Raw genomic sequence first — 17,702 nt, 5'->3', positions numbered from 1 at the left:
AAGGAGAAGCTTCTGTTCGTGGCCAGTCGTCACAAGGAACTGCAAGGGGAGCATCTGCTTGCCCCATTGTCAGAGCTTAGGGTACAGCATGTCCCTGATGACAGGGACAAGTGGCCCACACCACACTCGGGCAATGCTTTTCATGGCATCAGGCTCTCAGGTGGAGCCTAGCCCCAGCAGAGAGGACAAGGCAGGCAACCCCATGTGCTGGTGCTGAGGCGCTCTGTCCCGGTATTTCATAGAATCACAGAATGGTTTGGGGTGGAAGGGACCTTTGAAGGTCACCCGGTTCCGACCCCACTGCAGTGAGCAAGGACATCGACTTGATCAGCTTGCTCAGAACCCTGTCCAGCCTGATCTTGAATGTTTCCAGGGATGGGGCATCCACAACCTCTCTGGGCAAACTATGCCAGTCTTTCACCACTCTCATTGTAAAGATTTCTTCCTTATATCTAGTCTGAATCTGCCCTTCTTCAGTTTAAAACTGTTACTCCTTGTCCTATTGCTACAGGCCCTACTAAAAAGTCTGTCCCCATCTTTCTTTTAAGCCTCCTTTAAGTATTGAAAGGCTACAATGAGGTCTCCCCATTCTCTTCCCCAGGCTGAAAAACCCCAACTCACTCAGACTTTCCTCATAGAAGACATTCACCAGCCTTCTCATGGCCTTATCATAGAATCGTGATAGCTTTCCTGCAGTCCCAGGGGCCACGCTGCTTCTGTCAGGGGCTCCGTTTTCCTGTGAGAGGCATCCAGACACTCTTTAACACAATGCAATTGATCAGATTCCTGGCTGGGAGAGCAAATGCTTTTGAGATCTCCACCCAAGTGGTGTTCTCCATCAGAGTCAGGGAGCTGTGGACCCCATTGATGTACCCCCAGAGCGGCTGGCAGTACCCTGTTACCACATCTGAGCATCCCTCTTTAATGCACACAATCCCATAGGGGCTGAAATTCAGATGTATGTGATGATTTGGCACACAGCCTTGGACTAGCTTTGTACATGTGGCTCTGTTTGCTTCAGGAACCACAGCAAAGTGCTGCTGTGCAGATGCACAGAGGAGCTGTCTGCCAAATCCAGTCGGCTGACATTTTCCTTTGGCTTTACGTATGTATTTATTGATTGATTTTGGATGATAAAGCATGACTTTTTAGAAACACTTTTTGCAGATGCTTTGGGCCTTTCACAGACTATCTGTGTTTCAAGGAACTCTATTGATCAGACTTTGGTTTCAGCTGAAATTTGACTCATGGGAAGGGGAAGCAGATGAGGATTCAAAAGCAAAACTATGAGGAAATGAGAAGTGTGTTATTTTGAACTAGGATTTCCGAATTAAAACCAAAATCAGCAGGAAAAAAAAAAACCAAAAAACGAACCTAACAAACCTGTGCAAAAAACAACAGCTTGGACTTGGACTCTAAACTGCCTGGGATGCCCTTGACCTACTGGAGAAGCCCTAGGGGTGGAAGGGGAAAAGTGTTTGAAGTGAATGCAGAGGTTGCTGGAGAGCTGATGGCTGAGCTGTATGCCAGGGGAAAAGAATAGGTTTGATGAGGGAAGGTGGAGAGCTGTAAATGCTCTTTTATTTGTGGTCTGGGATTAAAGGAGAGCAGCGTAATGAGCACACCTTCCTCAGATAGACAGACATCGATTTCCCGGGTTATAAACCATCTTGTAAGCATGCCCGTTGCATTCCTCCAAGAGCAGGGATGAGGTCCCCTCGAACAGTTGGACAAAAGATTTTAAGACAACTGTGTTGTTTGTGCCATCCAAGGGCCTGGGAGGATTCATGCAAGCCCCTGAGCACTAAAAGCTGTAAACATGTCCTGACCTATTTCCTTCTTAGCCTTCCTGGGAAAGGTCCAAGGCCTGGTCAGACACACAAGGCAGTTTCCTGTGTGTTCATCTTTGCTTGATCTTTCTTGGCTTTTTTTCTGTACTTGAGCTTTTCACTGTCATTAGTCTAATTCCCAAACACCCCAGTGATACCTGGGCACCTTCAGGGCCAGGTCCAGGTGGATAAAACTGGCTTTTTTGTTTTTTAGAAGAGAAAAACTCTTCCTGAACCTGTTAATAGTGGAGGTCTCTGAGGTGTTTTCAGAGGTGCTCCTCATTACCCTGCAGAGTGATGTGCCATCAGCATTTCTGAGCCTTCAAGTTTGACTGCACGCTTGACTACACATTGTGTTGGGAGAAACGCATTCCTGCCAGACCACTCTCTTACCAGCCATCCACACCAGAGCACTGCTCAATCAGAAGCTTAATACAAGAAGAAATTAACTCCATGAATGTTGCCTTTCAGCTGCTTTGCAGCTGTGAGTCAAATAGTCTGCTCAACCCCAGGTCTTGAGTATAATCCATCTTGCAAATGCCAGTGCATTTGCGGTTCTGTTCCAGCACGATGTCTAATTGAGAAAGCACCAAGCTCTCCCAGGAACATAAGGAGAACATTGGTTCAACATGGTCTGCTGTATGGAGCCCCACAGTGAATGACTGTTCTTTGTGGACCTCTCATGTTGCTGGTACCACGGCTTCTGGCTGTGCAGATCCTCTGAGTGAAGGTACCAGTGCTGTTGTCAGAAGGGAATGAATGTGAAAGCAAAGTCACCAGATGGCTGAGCAGAAACGAAAGGAGGCCAGCAGCCCCCAAAGGCAAACTCCACCGTTTATGGGTGAGGAAGACAACTTCTGACTCACCCTGTGCTCCATCAGTTGAGGAGGCTGAGGACGCAGCCCAGGCAAAGGGTGTGCAAAGCTCAGTGCAGAGCCTCCACTGACTCCTCCTTCACCATGCCTGCAGGCAGCCAAAGCAGCACAAGAGAGCAGCATCCTGCATGACTTGTACCATTGTGTGATGAAACCTTGGTTCATCACAAGGTGGGATCTTCTGCCTCATCACCGCTTTGACACCCTCTGTCCTTTAAGAGTCCTTGCAGAAGTTAGGAAGAGTGAATGCTTTGCTCCTCACAGGGAGTTTCATTCCGGTCTAATGTTAGCACAGGACAAGAAGAAATCCCTCCATGCCCCCCCCACCGTGGAGTTTCACATCTGAGACAAGTCCAGTTCCTTGATCACACCCTCAGTCCTGCATGATGCCATTGCACAAACTATGTGTCTGACTCCTTTCTGCCAGTCCCTGCCTACTTCTCATGAGGTTATCTCACCTCCCTAGTCAGCCTGTATGGAGTGGCAGTTCTTGGGCTTGCTGAGCCCTTTGCAGTGCCTTAAGTGAGCAGATTTCAGAGGTTTGCCTGTAAACTTGCCAGCTCAGATTCTGAGCTGTCAGCTGCTGATCTCTTCCAACTGGTGATCCTGCCAAGGCACCCTGACCTGCCAGATCGGAGGTGCTACCGGAAAGGCTGAGCACTTTCAACAGAGCTACACACATTTGATTCAGAAACTGTTGCCTGTGCCTGTTTTTATGGGAGCTCGTACTCACAGCTTGGCTTCCCTAAGATGTCTCTGTTTCCCAGAAACCGCGCTGTTTGCATATATTGCTGCTTTGAGCTGGCTTTCGGGACTTCATGGCTGCCAGGTGCCCACCTAGCCCTGACCACATTCAGCACCCTCTTTCATCCTCTGTTGACCTGTTTCTCCATGTCCCTGGAGGGACAGGGACTGTCTGTTCTCTTGTACAGTGGCTCGCACAAGGAGACCCTGCCCATCCACTAGTGCTTCTGAGTGTTCAGCTAAAAGGGCGTAATTACTAAGAAACAGTGATGGATGCATCGTCTACACAAGTGCAATGCTATCCATACCATTATGATGGGGCTGCTCAAATTTGGATGTAATCTCATTCTTGCTTTTAAATATGCTGTTTGGTTGCCCAGCTTTGAAAACCTGGCATGGTCCCTGTTGGAGCAGTCTCTGGGCAGGAGTACTGCAAACCAGTGAGTGAAGCAGGCTGTAACAGTTCTTTTTCTCCTTCCTAGTAGCTGGTGCAGTGCTGCGTTGGGCCTTTAGTCTGAGAACAACACTGATAACACACCGATGTTTTAGTTGTTGCTCAGTAATGCTTACCCTGATCAAGGACTTTTCAGTCTCATGCTCTGCCAGTGAGGAGGGGCACAAGAAGCTGGGAGGAAGCAGAGACAGGACACCTGACCCAAACTGGCCAAAGGGTGTTCCATACCACAGCACGTCATGCCCAGGATAGAAACTGGGGGCAGTCACCCAGAAGGCCCAGATCGCTGCTCGGGTCGGGCTGGGTATCGGTCAGTGGGTGGTGAGCAATTTTATTGTGCTTCGCCTGTGTTTATTGGGTTTTTTTTCCCTTTCCCCTTTTAGTATAAAACTAAACTATAAAATTATTATATAAAACTATTCTCTCCCCTTGTTATTTCCCTTATCATTGTTATTAGTAGTAGTAGTAGTTTTATATTATACTTTTTATATGATACTTCAGTTATTGGGCTGTTCCTATCTCAACCTGTGGGGTTTACATTCTTTCGATTCTCCTCCCCATCCTGCCTGGGAAATGGGGAAAAGGGGGGAGTGAGTGAGTGGCTGAGCGCATAGTTCTGAGGTGATGGCTGGGCTTAAACCATGACACAGGCCCAGGTAGCAGTACTTCTCTTGAGGTCCAAAACCCTAGGTTCAGGTGGGCTTTAGCTCTAGCTCACGCAAAAGGAGATGGAGAAGAGCAAATGGAGAGGCTACCAAAGCTGGATCAGTCACAGGAGGAGGAAGTGAGGACGAAGGAGTGCTGAGAGAAAGTGGGTACAGAAGAGGGAAGCAGTTCCTATCCCCATTGAGCTTGGAGAAATGACCTGAGTTTCCTATCTAACACCTTCATCCAAGCTTTTCCTGAGAGGTAATATCCCAGGGATATCTGTACTCACATCCCTCTTTCTGTGTCTTCCTGCCAGAATGCAGGCTCAAGAGAAATAACCTGTTTGTTCAGGCCCATGCTCTCCTCATGGTCGTTTCTCCATCCATGCTGCCCTGGTCTCCTGCACTTCCTCCTTCTAGAAATGCAGCGCCTGGTTCTCCACTTACTTTCCTGATGACAGATTTGTGTTTTCTTGGCAGGATCTGAGCGAGTTAAATTCAACAACAGTGAAGAGCCCCACCAACACTGTGGCAGTGCAAAACCTCAAAGCTGGCACCATCTATGTCTTCCAAGTGCGGGCACGTACTGTGGCTGGGTATGGCCGGTATAGTGGCAAGATGTATTTCCAGACTATGACTGAAGGTGAGCCTTCAGATGCCTTTATATAAAGGTGACACAGGGTTTAGAGAGACTTGAGGAAGATGGAGGTGCACTGGCAGCAGTGCTGGTCCCCATGCCTGGGATAGCACTACAGGTCCAGGACCAAAACCATACCAGGAAGCCCATTAGCAATAGCCATGCAAATGTGGACATGGCTCAGGGATGTGCTCTGACCTTAGAATCATAGAATTGTTAGGGTTGGAAAGGACCTTAAGATCATCCAGTTCCAACCTCCTGCCATGGGCAGGGACACCTCACACTAGACCATGGCACCCAAGACTCTGTCCAACCTGGCCTTGATCACTGCCAGGGATGGAGCATTTACCACTTCTTGGGCACCCTGTGCCAGCGCCTCACCACCCTCACACTAAAGAACTTCTCCCTTATATCTAACTTGAACTGGGATTGCCCTGACCTTGCCCTTGGCTTGGTTGAACTTCATGATGTTGTCACTGGCCCACCTCTCAAGCATATCCAGGTCTCTCTGAATGGCATCCCTTCCCTCCAGTGTATCAGCTGAACCACAGAGCTTGGTGTCATCAGCAGACTTGCTGAGGGTGCGTCAATCCCACTGTCCATGTCACCGACAAAGATGTTGAGCAAGATAGGTCCCAGCATCGATCCCTGAGGAACACCACTTGTTGCTGGTCTCCAGTTGGACATTGATCCATTGACCACAACTCTTTTGCATGTGGCCATCCAGCCAATTCTTTATCAGAGTGATCCAGCCATCAGATTGATGTCTCTCCAGTTTAGGATGCCATTGAGACCTTGGTGAACTTGTGAGTGTAGACCATTCCTGTGCCACAGTAACCCTTTCTTTCTTCCTTGCTTGCCAGCCGAATACCAGACCAGTGTCCAGGAGAAACTGCCACTCATCATTGGCTCCTCTGCGGCAGGACTGGTGTTCCTTATTGCTGTGGTCGTCATCATTATTGTATGCAACAGGTAGGTCAGTCTGAGCCCATGACCAGGGCTGGGGCTGTACAAGGAGGTGGTAACTGGAGGCAGTGGGTGGCAGGGAAGGGGAGAAACGGGGATTGGAAGATGAAGAGGGAAAGATGCCCCTGCAGTGCATCTTCAGCCCCAGTGGAGCCGTGCTGGTGCTCAGGACTCCCTTTCTTTCCAGAAGACGGGGCTTTGAGCGTGCAGACTCTGAGTACACCGACAAGCTGCAGCACTATACCAGTGGCCACAGTACGTACTGCGGCCCCCCGCCAGCCCTGGGGGTCCGCTCTCTCTTCGGTTTGTGTTCCTGTTCACTCATTCCTTGCAGCATGTGGGGAGCGCTCAGGCCACCTGGCCAGGCTGGCGTGTGCATGGGTAGACAGGAGGACCTGTGCCTTCTAGCTCACCCACCAGTGCCCTATGATCTAGATCCCTGTCCCGCTGTCCAGACCGGGTGTTGTTGTGTGCCATCCATGCAGCGAACATCTGTGCATGCCCTGCGAATCCCTGTGACATCCAGCACGCACCCCTGCAGCTGCTGGCACTGCACCTTGTCTTGCTATGTTGACTCCTGAGCTTTGCCCGGCTTGTGGGCAGCAGTGAAGACCCCTTTCTCAACCTACTCACCTCCTGCAGAGCACTGTCCTATGCAGGAACCCACAAACCTCGTGCTGCTTTTGCTAGTGCCCACCCCAGTGCTCCCTGAATCCTAGTATATACATCTCTGTATAGGTGTCTGATAAAACACATAACATGCCCTCTCTTGCAGCCTTCTTCCAACACCCCTGTGTACTGCAAGGCACATCTGCTTTCACACCCTGCCTCACCCCAGTGCATACTTATTCCTCTCATTAACCCCTTGCTGCATGCCCTCTGAAATGCCTTTCTCCTCCCTCATCTGTCACTATAATCCTGCTTTGTTCAAATCTCAGTCGTTTTTTACACCGTGTTATACTTGCAGCTTCAGGATTTCTGAATACCGTGTTCCTGAACAGACCTGGGCCTTCTTTAGGGAATGGAAAACATCAGCAGTGTTTCAGCACAAGACTCACTGTTGCTTCTGCCTTTACCTGAGGCAGAGCACTGAGTTTGCCAGAGCAGCCCCGTGGGGGCTGCATTGCTGTAACTTACCAGGCAAAATGACACTCAAGAAAGATTACGGAACAGCAGCTCTCAGTTGTTTGTCAGCCCATGCTGCATGTGTAAACATACATTCGCGCTTTCTCCTGGGGTCCGGGACGTAACGTGACAACTTCAGGCTGTGATGGCATTAATAGCTGTGCCTTCATGACTGTTGGAACAGGCACAATGCCACTGGATGCAGATGAACTGATAATGGGCATGGGCTGCCTTTTAGCCACATCATCACTCAAGACGCCAGTCCAAGGCACAGTGCCTGCTCGGCTCCCCAGCAGTGATTGCTACGGAGAGGCTACAGCTTATGGTTAGCAAATTGCCAAGGTGCATGGAGCCTGTAAGCACTGCAGGAGCTACCCTGAATCCTACACATGGAGCCAGGAGTTGTGTGTCTGGTTGTGCTGGGCTCCTTATTTAGTGAGCTGTGAGCTCTGCTCTCCAAACACCCCTAATTTTGAGGCAAGCCAGAGGCCAGGAAAAGAAGTATAGAAAGGGGAGAACTGGAAGTAGGAGCCGTCTCACGGTGTAGGTAGCGTGCCGTGTGGCATCAGCAGTCCAGCCTCACCAGGTCCCATGGCCATTGCCTTTCACATAAGCATATCACTGTGTCTTCTGGTCTGCCTAGCAGGAAGAGCTTGGCTTTTGCAGTTTCCCCAGTGTCCCCTACAGCTTGTCTTGGCAGTGGAGGGTACAGAAGGGACCCAAACCTCAGGCAGGGTTAACCATCAGAACAGGGGCAGACTGTCCCTCCTGTGTTGAGTGCTAAGCCCAGGTCTTCTCCTCCACTTTCCCATGCCTCTGATGGGATGATGGGATGAGGTGGAAGCAGCATGCGGAGGAGGCCAGTGTGGCAGAGCTGCAGTGTCTTCAAATGGTCCTCTTGCAGTGCTGCAGCATGATGAGTGTGGTGTGGCATTGGTGTGCCTGTGCACCACCTCCTGAAAGCCAATGCTTCTCTTGCTTTTCCTCTGGATCTGCTAAAGCCAAATCCTGCTGCAGAGGATGTGTGGTTCTCCGTGGTCAGTTTGAAGTCCTAGCCAATCATGTAGCCCTCCACTGCCCTCCAATGACTTATGGGCCACTATTCATTACAATCCAGCTTTAATAGTCCTGTGCAAACGTGGCTCTGCATGTTTTCTGTCGAGCTGCCTTGCTGTGTCTGCTTCATGCCCTTCATGATGTGACTTGCTGAGGTAGAAATCCCCTCACACCAACAGGTTTCTCTTTTCCTCGATGACAGCATCAGTCATTCCATTTGCGTCTGTCTGTCTGACTCTCTCCCTCACCTTTATGCAGTGACTCCAGGGATGAAGATTTATATTGATCCGTTCACCTACGAAGATCCCAATGAGGCTGTCAGGGAATTTGCAAAAGAAATCGATATCTCTTGTGTCAAAATTGAGCAGGTGATTGGGGCAGGTAGGTGAACTGGGAATGGCTGGCTGGCCCTCAGCAGCAGTCTCCTTTGCGGTGTCAGGCTTTGGTGAGGATTTAGCCTTACGTGTACTGGGAAGGCTAGTGTCAGTAGTGTGTTGCACTTAGCCCCAGCCTGGACTAGCAGGAGTAAGGTGGTCCAGAACTGGAGGAGCAAGTACATCCCCTTGCTGGAGACAAGGAGCTCCCATGTACGTGTAGTCCCATGTGCAGTGCTCCTCACCAGTGATGAATCCACCTGAAGGGAGGTCTTTGGTGTGGAGCGAGGAAGGAAGCACAGATGAGAAGGTGGGTGGTGAGCTCGGGCAGGCAGGGAGCATGGTCCCTCAGGGAGAAAGGCAGAGATGTGGGAGGCTGCCAAGCCTGACCTGTTTCCCTCTCTTCACAGGGGAGTTTGGTGAGGTGTGCAGTGGGCATCTCAAGCTTCCTGGTAAAAGAGAGATCTTTGTGGCCATCAAGACCCTGAAGTCTGGTTACACGGAGAAGCAGAGACGGGACTTCTTGAGCGAAGCCAGCATCATGGGGCAGTTTGACCACCCCAATGTCATCCACCTGGAGGGAGTAGTGACCAAGAGTTCCCCAGTCATGATCATTACTGAGTTCATGGAGAACGGCTCACTGGACTCCTTCTTACGGGTATGAGATCCCGGGAGCATGCAGCTCCAGAGATTATGTTGGGGCAGAGGAGGAGTGGAGAGGAAGGGTCCCTTCCTTGTGCCAGTATAGCAGTGCCCTTCACTGTCCAGCATTCGTTGTCACTGGGGCAGCTGCTGCATTGTCCAGTGGTCTGTGTTTCAGCAACAGAAGTGGAGGTGGCACCAAGGCTATCATCTGTTAAGTGTGTCTACTCATACCAGCAAAAGGCTGTGCCTGCCTTTACACATGCCCACAGATGCCTGTACAAACTCTGCCTCTGTGGACATGGAAAGACAGTCTGACATAGCTTTAACACAGCAGAACTTCACCTGCAGCTGCTCTGTCTAAATATTTATACGTCTGAGTTTGAAATGGATAATTCACTGTGTTGAAGGGAGATAACCTAGGAATAGGTAGTCCCTTATAAACCCTCCTGTGCAAGGTCTGGCAGATCTGCCACCTTTGAATAACAGCAGCCATCACAGTGATGCCCGTAGGGTGTGAGAGTGACTTCCAGCCCTGTGAGCTCTCCACCTTCTTTCTTTGAGAGGGAACTTAGGTACTTGTGGAACAGATGTGTATTGACATGCAGTGTAGAAAGAAGCTACTGGTTGTTTGCCTGACCATGCCAGGCTGTGCATTTTCTCCTCTCATGTGGCCTCTTTCCCTCTTTTCCCCTAAGCAAAACGACGGGCAGTTCACAGTGATCCAGCTGGTGGGCATGCTGCGGGGCATCGCCGCAGGCATGAAGTACCTGGCCGATATGAACTACGTGCATCGGGACCTGGCTGCCCGCAACATCCTGGTGAACAGCAACCTGGTCTGCAAAGTGTCTGACTTTGGCCTCTCTCGGTTTCTGGAGGATGACACCTCTGATCCTACCTACACCAGTGCACTGGTAAAGCTGCTCTTCACGAGGGGGAGGGATGGGTGGTGAAGGAAGCAGTCAGGGAAAGGGGAAGATCCCTCACTTTGACATTTTTCAGGATGTCAGCAATGGAAATAAGGTGCCAGATGGAAAAGACCAATGAAATGAATCAAGGAAGATTTTTTCTTGCAAAGTCCTGTCCAGCTGTCCTGGGGCTGTTGGTGGGCCCTATTCCTGTGGATAACTGGGTCTTCTTCCAGGCATGTCTGCAAACATCTACATGTCCTTGATAAAGCTCTTAGTTGGGATGATGCATTATAACCACCCAGCGTGGCCCAGATGGGAGTCCTCTGACATGTTCGCACAGGACTGTTATGGCTGGATTGTAATGAATATTGGCCCATAAGTCATTGTTGGGGCAGTGGAGAAATCCATGGATTTCTTTTCAGCCATTTTTAAAATCTGCTTTTTGTCAGGAGCTCTGTTAATGCTATAACTGATGGGGAAGACAGCATGGTTGGTATGGAGCGCTTGGTCTCCCCTTCTTGTGAAAACCAAACTATTTTGTCTGAGGTTTGTGGCTTTGAGGAGATTAAGGAACATTATCTTGTTCTAGCATGTACAGGGTTTGAGTCCTGTTAAGTCCTAGAAGACCCTTAGTAAGACATGGTAGTTATTCACTGAGAAAACATAATGTTCCTTAATCTTCTCAGAGCCACAGAACACAGACAGCTTTGCTTATTTTTCAGCACGGGGGAAGATTTTTCCCTTCAGAAAGTCTCTTGAGTTGTGAATGGCTCAAGTCCAAAGTTCTTAGTGGAAAATCACGAGGCTACAAGGTCTTAAGCAGAGTGTTGCCCTGTGGCCCTATGCTGTGTATGCCACTCTTCTGCACTTCAGTGCATAGCTCCTCTATGGGAGTGGAGAGTACTGATTTCTCCAGAGCTGCTGTTGCCCAGCAGGACGACAGAGACCCCACAGCCTACCCAGTCCATCTCATTTCCACCAGTGACCAAGCATGCCATGCTAAAGATGTTCACCCTTCGTTTTTGTCACAAAAGACCTTACCAGCACAGAGGGCATTTTGTCCTTCTGAAGGCTGCTATAGGAGTAGGCAGGTAGAAGGAGCTGGGCTTGTTTAATACTATGAAGAGGAGGTTGAGAGGGAATGTGTAAGTGACCTGCAGTACTTGAAGGGCAGTTACGAAGAAGACAGAGCCAAACTCTTTGCAGTGGTACAAGATGGTGTAATAAGGGGCAATAGACAAAACCATAGCTTGAGAGGTTCAAGGTGAGGAACAGAAAAAGCTTCTTCCCCAAGAGGCTGGTGCAGCCTTGAGACAGGTCACCACACAAATGAGGGGAATCATCATCCTTGATGGTTTTGTGGACTTTGCTAGACAAACCACAGACATCCTGATGGAGTGTTAGGGATAGTCCTGGGGTCCCCCAGTCTAGGGGCAATTTTGGACAGTTGTCTCTTCCAATTACTCTTGCTCTTTCTGTTACTATCCTGTTCTTTGTTCCTGCAGGGTGGGAAGATCCCAATACGATGGACAGCACCTGAGGCAATTCAGTACCGAAAATTCACATCGGCCAGTGATGTGTGGAGCTATGGAATAGTCATGTGGGAGGTGATGTCGTATGGCGAGCGGCCTTACTGGGATATGACCAATCAAGATGTGAGTTGTTAAGAAACGAGCAGCAGAAGCACTGAAATTGGAAGCAGTGCAAGGCCAAAGCATGGCTACAGCTAGACCCAGCCTGTGGCATGTCCGGAACCTCCTCTGTCATGGGAGATGTGTCCAAGGTCAACACCTTTGGAAGAAGTAATGGGGATAACTTTGGCTTTTGTGCTGCTGTGGCAGAGGTTAGGGACTGTACAACACCCAGGGCAATAGGAAGGGGTTAATGTGAGCACCCTCAGGGATGGTAGACAGATGCCCAGGAGGAAAGGGAGCAGGCAGGTGGAAAAGGAAATGCTACCACTGACCTGAGAGCTCCTGGAGCAGCAAGCACATCTTCATCTACAGGAGACCGCAGGCATTTGGTAAAAGTTTGTTCTAGAGTCACAGAATGGTTTGGGTTGGAAACGACCTTTAAAGATAACTTAGTCCAACCTCCCTGCCGTGGTCAAGGTCATCTTCCACTAGAGGGTCATTAAATTTCCCATGGCAAGCTTGGACTGTGATGTGTAAGAAGCCCCTGGAAAAAGCTGTGCAGCTCCATCTTCCTTGATTGTGGAGAGGGTGGAGGGCTGCAGGAGCAGAATGACAAGGCTTCCCCTTGAAGAAGAGCCTCTAGCCCTTGTGCATGTGCTTTTTCCACTGACCGTTGCAAGACCAGACATTTTCCCATGTTGTGTGATGAAGTAAGAAGAGACCAAACACGCAGCAGCCAAAGCCGCCTTGTGTTTGGCCCACTGAGCTGCATCATGGCTTAGGCAAGGTGTGCTGCAACCCTTCTCTACATGCTGTAGCAAAGTTGTCATGTGTCTGGTTCTGTTGACTTAGTCCTCCTCACTGTGTGCTCCAGTTTGCATGTGCACAGGACTGTGGGAAGATCCAACATGTACTGCTGGCTCAGTGCACCCAGCCCTGTCTCGTGGCATGACTGTCACCTGGGTTGTTGGTGGGAATGAGTAGAGAGCACCCCTGGAGAAAGGAAGACACAGGGGCAGCTTCCCCTGTCTGTAACTCACAAAGAGACCCTTCACTGGACAGGGATGCTCTCCTCCCAGTGAGCTGTTGTGTTGTGCTGTGTACCTGTCCAAAAATACAAACCCTTCTCTCTGACTCACCTTACTCATGCCTGACGCTGCAGGCTTACGCATCTTTGTCAAGGTAGTGGGGATGCTCTCCCTGGATTAGGGGACTTATGGGCATGGCTCATCACATGTAGTCAGCAAGGCTGCATGTCAGCTGAACAAGGCCATCATCTTTTCACCGGATAACGTGATGTGGAGAGGGCTGGGAGCTATAGGAGTATGTGGTGGTGGCTGAGATGGTAGGCAGCAAGAAGTGCAGGCAGTCAGCCCCGCTGCAGTATGTCTGGCCATGCTAGTTACACTCAAGGTCCAGGAAAAGGAACGTGATGAATTAAATAGGTTTTATTGCCACTGGATTGATCTCTCTTTCTCCTCTTGTAGGTGATAAATGCTATTGAGCAGGACTATCGGCTGCCACCACCTATGGATTGTCCGAACGCCCTGCACCAGCTAATGCTTGACTGTTGGCAGAAAGATCGAAACCACAGACCCAAATTTGGGCAAATTGTCAACACCTTAGATAAAATGATCCGAAATCCTAACAGCCTGAAAGCCATGGCACCTCTTTCCTCTGGGTGTGTATTTCTGTCTTCCTCTTGTCCTACGGCTTCTCTTTGCAGACCTGCTGTCCTTTGTGTCCTGGTGGGTACCATCTTTGCATCTCTCAAGGCTAGTTATTTCAGAGGCAGCTTGCCCTGTGATGTTTGGTCCTTTATAGGAAGGCCATTAAAAGAAATCAAGATCACTCTGGTCTCTCTCCTTGGACACGTTAGATGTGGTGAACACAGCTCACTGAGTTGGATAGTGGCTCTAACTGCAGAGTTAAAGGAGTACTTTGGTTTCGTGTGCACATGATGCTGGATGAATGTGGTTGCTTTGGTAGTTGAATCTCGCATGCAATGGAGGCAAATAAAGCCTCGTCGAGCAGCCTGATGTTTCCCTGGACTGGGTGGAAATACACCCAGAGAATGTATTTTCTCCCCTGTTGCAGCCATGATTTTAGAGCTGCATCCCATCATCTTTGAAGGCTCCTACCTCTCCTGTACAAACTGATCCGGTAAGGCTTCTCTGATACTCTGCACAATCCTTCCCTCAGTTGAATTAGACTGTTTTCTGATTGGTACTTCGTAATATGGTGCAATGCAGGCACTGTGAATGGTGCTGGTCCAGATCTCTTCAGCTGATGGAGGATGCAGAAATACATGTGCTTTTTGCTGTTTGTTCTGCTCATTCCCCATTTTTGTGTTTCAGGATGAACCTCCCCCTACTTGACCGCACAATCCCAGATTATACCAGCTTCAACACTGTGGATGAATGGCTGGATGCCATCAAGATGAGCCAGTACAAGGAGAGCTTTGCCAGTGCTGGCTTCACCACCTTTGACGTAGTATCTCAGATGACCGTAGAGTAAGTGCCTTGGCTTCTATTCCCAAAGCACAAGGGAAAATCTCAGCAGTTTGACAACAACTGGTTGTTATTGAATTAGGTTTTATTCTCCCATAATGTAGTTTCTATAACACTTGTTGCTCTGTGGACCCACTTCTAGTCCATTCAGTTTCTGCAGAGCTACTTTGTGCTGCAGGCTCTGTCTTGTCTCCGGACGGTGTGTACCTGTCTGCTGCCCTGGATCCGCAGAATTCATTTCCACACTATCATGCTGCACGTCCCCACTGTGAAAACAAGAACCCCACAAGGGTCTCCAAAACCCAACATTGAAAACATAGAGAATTTAGGCCAGCATCAGACCATTCTCCAGCCACTCAAGAGCAGTTTCAGACTCAGTCCTTTTGGATGTGTGATGTGTCAGTGATGGCAACAAGCACACTGCAAACAAATTTCTGACTAAGAAAGGCCTCTGAAAGTCCAGATGGTTTCAGATTTGTTCTGAATTGCCCTGCATCCACTAAAAACATCCCTTAGTGGCAAAGTCTGAGCAAGTTCTTCAGAGAAAGCAGGCAGCTGAAACCTGTTTGTGGTGGGTTTTGAAATCCCTTGGGGCAAGCTGGGACTTTGATGCCTCTGGTGAAGGATTTGTGGTTGGTTGCAGTTAGCTTTAGCAAACCTAAGAAAGCACCAAGCATTAAAGCCATCTGTGAGTGCTACAATGTCTCTGCCTCATAACCAGGAATTCTTTTTCACTTGGTCCCTAATTCCAGTCTTTAAATCTATTAATGAGTCAGAATCCACTCACGCAAGCAGCCAAACTGACCGTTTCTGGCTTTCTGTTCTTATTTGCTGCTAGGAAATTCACATGGCATTTGTGACTGTTCAGTACATCTGTGATACAACCCCAGGGCCCTGGGGATGATGTTGGCACATTACAGACTGTGTTCATACAACAGAAAGAGGGCCCATAAAATCTGAAGGAGAGGGAAAAAGAACTTTGCCTAAAGTGGGACATCACACCTACACCACATCCCAGCCTGCCTAAGTTTGTCTGCAGGCTGCGACACCTGGGCCAATGAAGTATCTGTGTCCAGGGCAGAAAGCTGAGGAAGCACAGGGCTGTGTGGGGCCACAGTCTTATTCTGGTTACAGACATGAGTGAAGTCTTTGGTCTTTGTTCCCAATCAGAATAAAAGCTAAAGTCAAGGTGCCAGACTCATCCAAGAAGGAAACTCCTCTAGCTCAGCACATCTGGCTGGGACAAGTAAAGCAAGCTCATGTGCCACTTGTGCTAGAGGATTTCTTCTCACCTTTCCTTGGAGCCCCTGTTTACCCTTCTTTGCCCATTGACTTCCAGTCTAAAACAGGCAAGCATTTTGCCACACTTCTTAAAAATCTATTCCTAACGCTCAAGGAAGGAGAAAAGGCAACTGAAAATCCTTACAGTCAGGTACAGGTCACATCTCTTGAATGCTGTCTATTGCCTGATTAGAAGAATTCGTGACTGAGATTTACCCACCAAGGAGGAGATGAGTAACAAACTCATCTGGAGTGACCACAGATACGAACACCACAGAGCCACTTTCATGCTCTTGGCACAACCTTTGTTCTTCCCAGATGCCTACTCTCTATAAAAAGTAGAAGCAGTGGAAAAATGAGATTGTTGCGATTTAGTGAAGAGGGTAAGTAGCAAAAGTTTATCACTTGATGGCCTCATCAGATTGAAGCAAAGGTAGCAAGAACAACCATCATCTGCACAGGGGGGAGTGAGATTCACGCTGCTGACGATGTGTGTCCCCAGGGATGGAAGAAATGGGTTACTGTGTCACAAAAAGAGATAATCTAAGCATGCAAAGAAAGAAACAAAACCATGCATGGGTAGAAAACCTTAAGGCAAATTCACTTACGAAAAATGAGCAGAGCCTGTGGTCTCTATTGAGGTTCCAGTACTCCAGGGGTGATGCAGGTAGGTAGCAATTGCAAAGCCAGGGAGAGTCAAAAAGGAGTAGAGGTTTCACCAGGTTTGCATGTATTTGTTGCATATATGGAATATGCTCATATATGAACTTGTTCTACTGTGAGAAAAACGTGGTGTTTATATGGTGTTCGTTTCTTTTCCTCCAAAAGGGACATTCTGCGAGTTGGGGTCACTTTAGCAGGACACCAGAAGAAAATCCTTAACAGTATCCAGGTGATGAGAGCACAGATGAACCAAATTCAGTCTGTGGAGGTCTGATAGCAACGTGTCCTCCTACTCCTCTTCCTTGAGGCCCTGCTCCCCTTTGCCCTTGTATGTCCGAACTACAGTTCTTGAGTGTTCTACATGGACCAGAGACAGGCAGCTGCTCTGAGGATCATGGCAACAGGAAGAAACACCCTGTCATCAGCAATGAGAAGTCGCCAAGAGCTTCTAGAATTTAAGCAATGGAAAAAGGGAACAAAAAAAAGACAACTATTTTGAAAAAAAAAAAAAAAGAAAAACAAAAAAAAAAGAACAAAACAAACCACAAACTATGAAATATTTTTAAATAATAATAATAAAGCAATTGCGTTCTTGAAAAGGGCTCCAAGACCACTGGGAGTCTCCAAAGGAAGAGAAGAGAGCAGCTTCATCTGTTTCCTCTTGCACAAGGCGGCTGCAGCTGGGCCCAGCACCTCTGGAGCAATGAGACTTCTTCAAGAAGATGAATGCAAAGAAGGGTCCCAAGAAGCACTTCTCTTTCTTATGGGATGGCGGCTCTGGGAATGGCGTGTGGTCAGCAGTCCTTCCCTATAGCCCCTGTGGGCGAATCAAAGGGGAGAGAGAGCTGAAGCTCTTTGGTGCTGTGGAACCAAGTTGCATCTCAGAAATGGATGGACTTCTTCAAAAGATGAAGACTTTTTCTAAAAAATAATAAAAAAAACAAAACAAAACACACAAAAAAAAACCCCAACAAACAAATGAACTGAGACTCGAAGAGGCTGTTTCCGACAATTGAGAAGGAATCTGTAATGCTTCAGGGGGTGGGGATGGGGAAAACCAATCCTTTTTACATCTCTTACTTTCTCTTGTCATGGAACGGTTTTGTGAGTGACAGTTTCCTAAGGGTCCGTCCATCCACCCTCCAGTGGCATCATTGTCTCATACATATCATATGCACAAGACTTTTAGTGATGTCCTCACTAGATGCCAATGATCTTTCCCCAGAAGACTTCCCAAGTACAGTATGTAGTAGTTTTTGATTACAAATGCTGATGTGTACCTTTATTTTTCCGTTGTCATTGTTGGGAGATATGTCCTTTCACCTTCTTTCGTTAACACCAGATTGTGAGTTTG

The 17,702-nt window shown here is 48.6% G+C and overlaps 1 protein-coding gene across 3 annotated transcripts in view; it reads left to right on the top strand.

Annotated features, from left to right (window-relative positions):
* Positions 1 to 17,299, top strand: part of EPHB2 (EPH receptor B2) — a gene marked incomplete at its 5' end in the record, with an annotated part of 106,738 nt that extends 89,439 nt beyond the window's left edge. Inside the window, 10 exons of one of the 3 annotated variants that reach the window (XM_080631102.1) lie at positions 5,030 to 5,192; positions 6,050 to 6,158; positions 6,340 to 6,407; positions 8,592 to 8,714; positions 9,118 to 9,365; positions 10,048 to 10,263; positions 11,766 to 11,915; positions 13,382 to 13,575; positions 14,252 to 14,407; positions 16,514 to 17,299. In XM_080631102.1, the coding sequence (XP_080487228.1) occupies positions 5,030 to 5,192; positions 6,050 to 6,158; positions 6,340 to 6,407; positions 8,592 to 8,714; positions 9,118 to 9,365; positions 10,048 to 10,263; positions 11,766 to 11,915; positions 13,382 to 13,575; positions 14,252 to 14,407; positions 16,514 to 16,622 (1,536 nt within the window). In that variant the 3' untranslated portion in view covers positions 16,623 to 17,299. Of the gene's footprint in view, positions 1 to 5,029; positions 5,193 to 6,049; positions 6,159 to 6,294; positions 6,456 to 8,591; positions 8,715 to 9,117; positions 9,366 to 10,047; positions 10,264 to 11,765; positions 11,916 to 13,381; positions 13,576 to 14,251; positions 14,408 to 16,513 lie in introns of all 3 variants that reach the window. The other 2 variants (XM_080631101.1, XM_080631103.1) reach the window with 2 other exon arrangements.
* Between the last annotated feature and the right edge of the window lie 403 nt (positions 17,300 to 17,702).

The sequence above is a fragment of the Psittacula echo genome (assembly GCF_963264785.1).
Source record: "Psittacula echo genome assembly, chromosome: 17".
Lineage (NCBI taxonomy): Eukaryota > Metazoa > Chordata > Aves > Psittaciformes > Psittacidae > Psittacula > Psittacula echo.
This window is presented reverse-complemented; position numbering and strand designations above follow the sequence as displayed.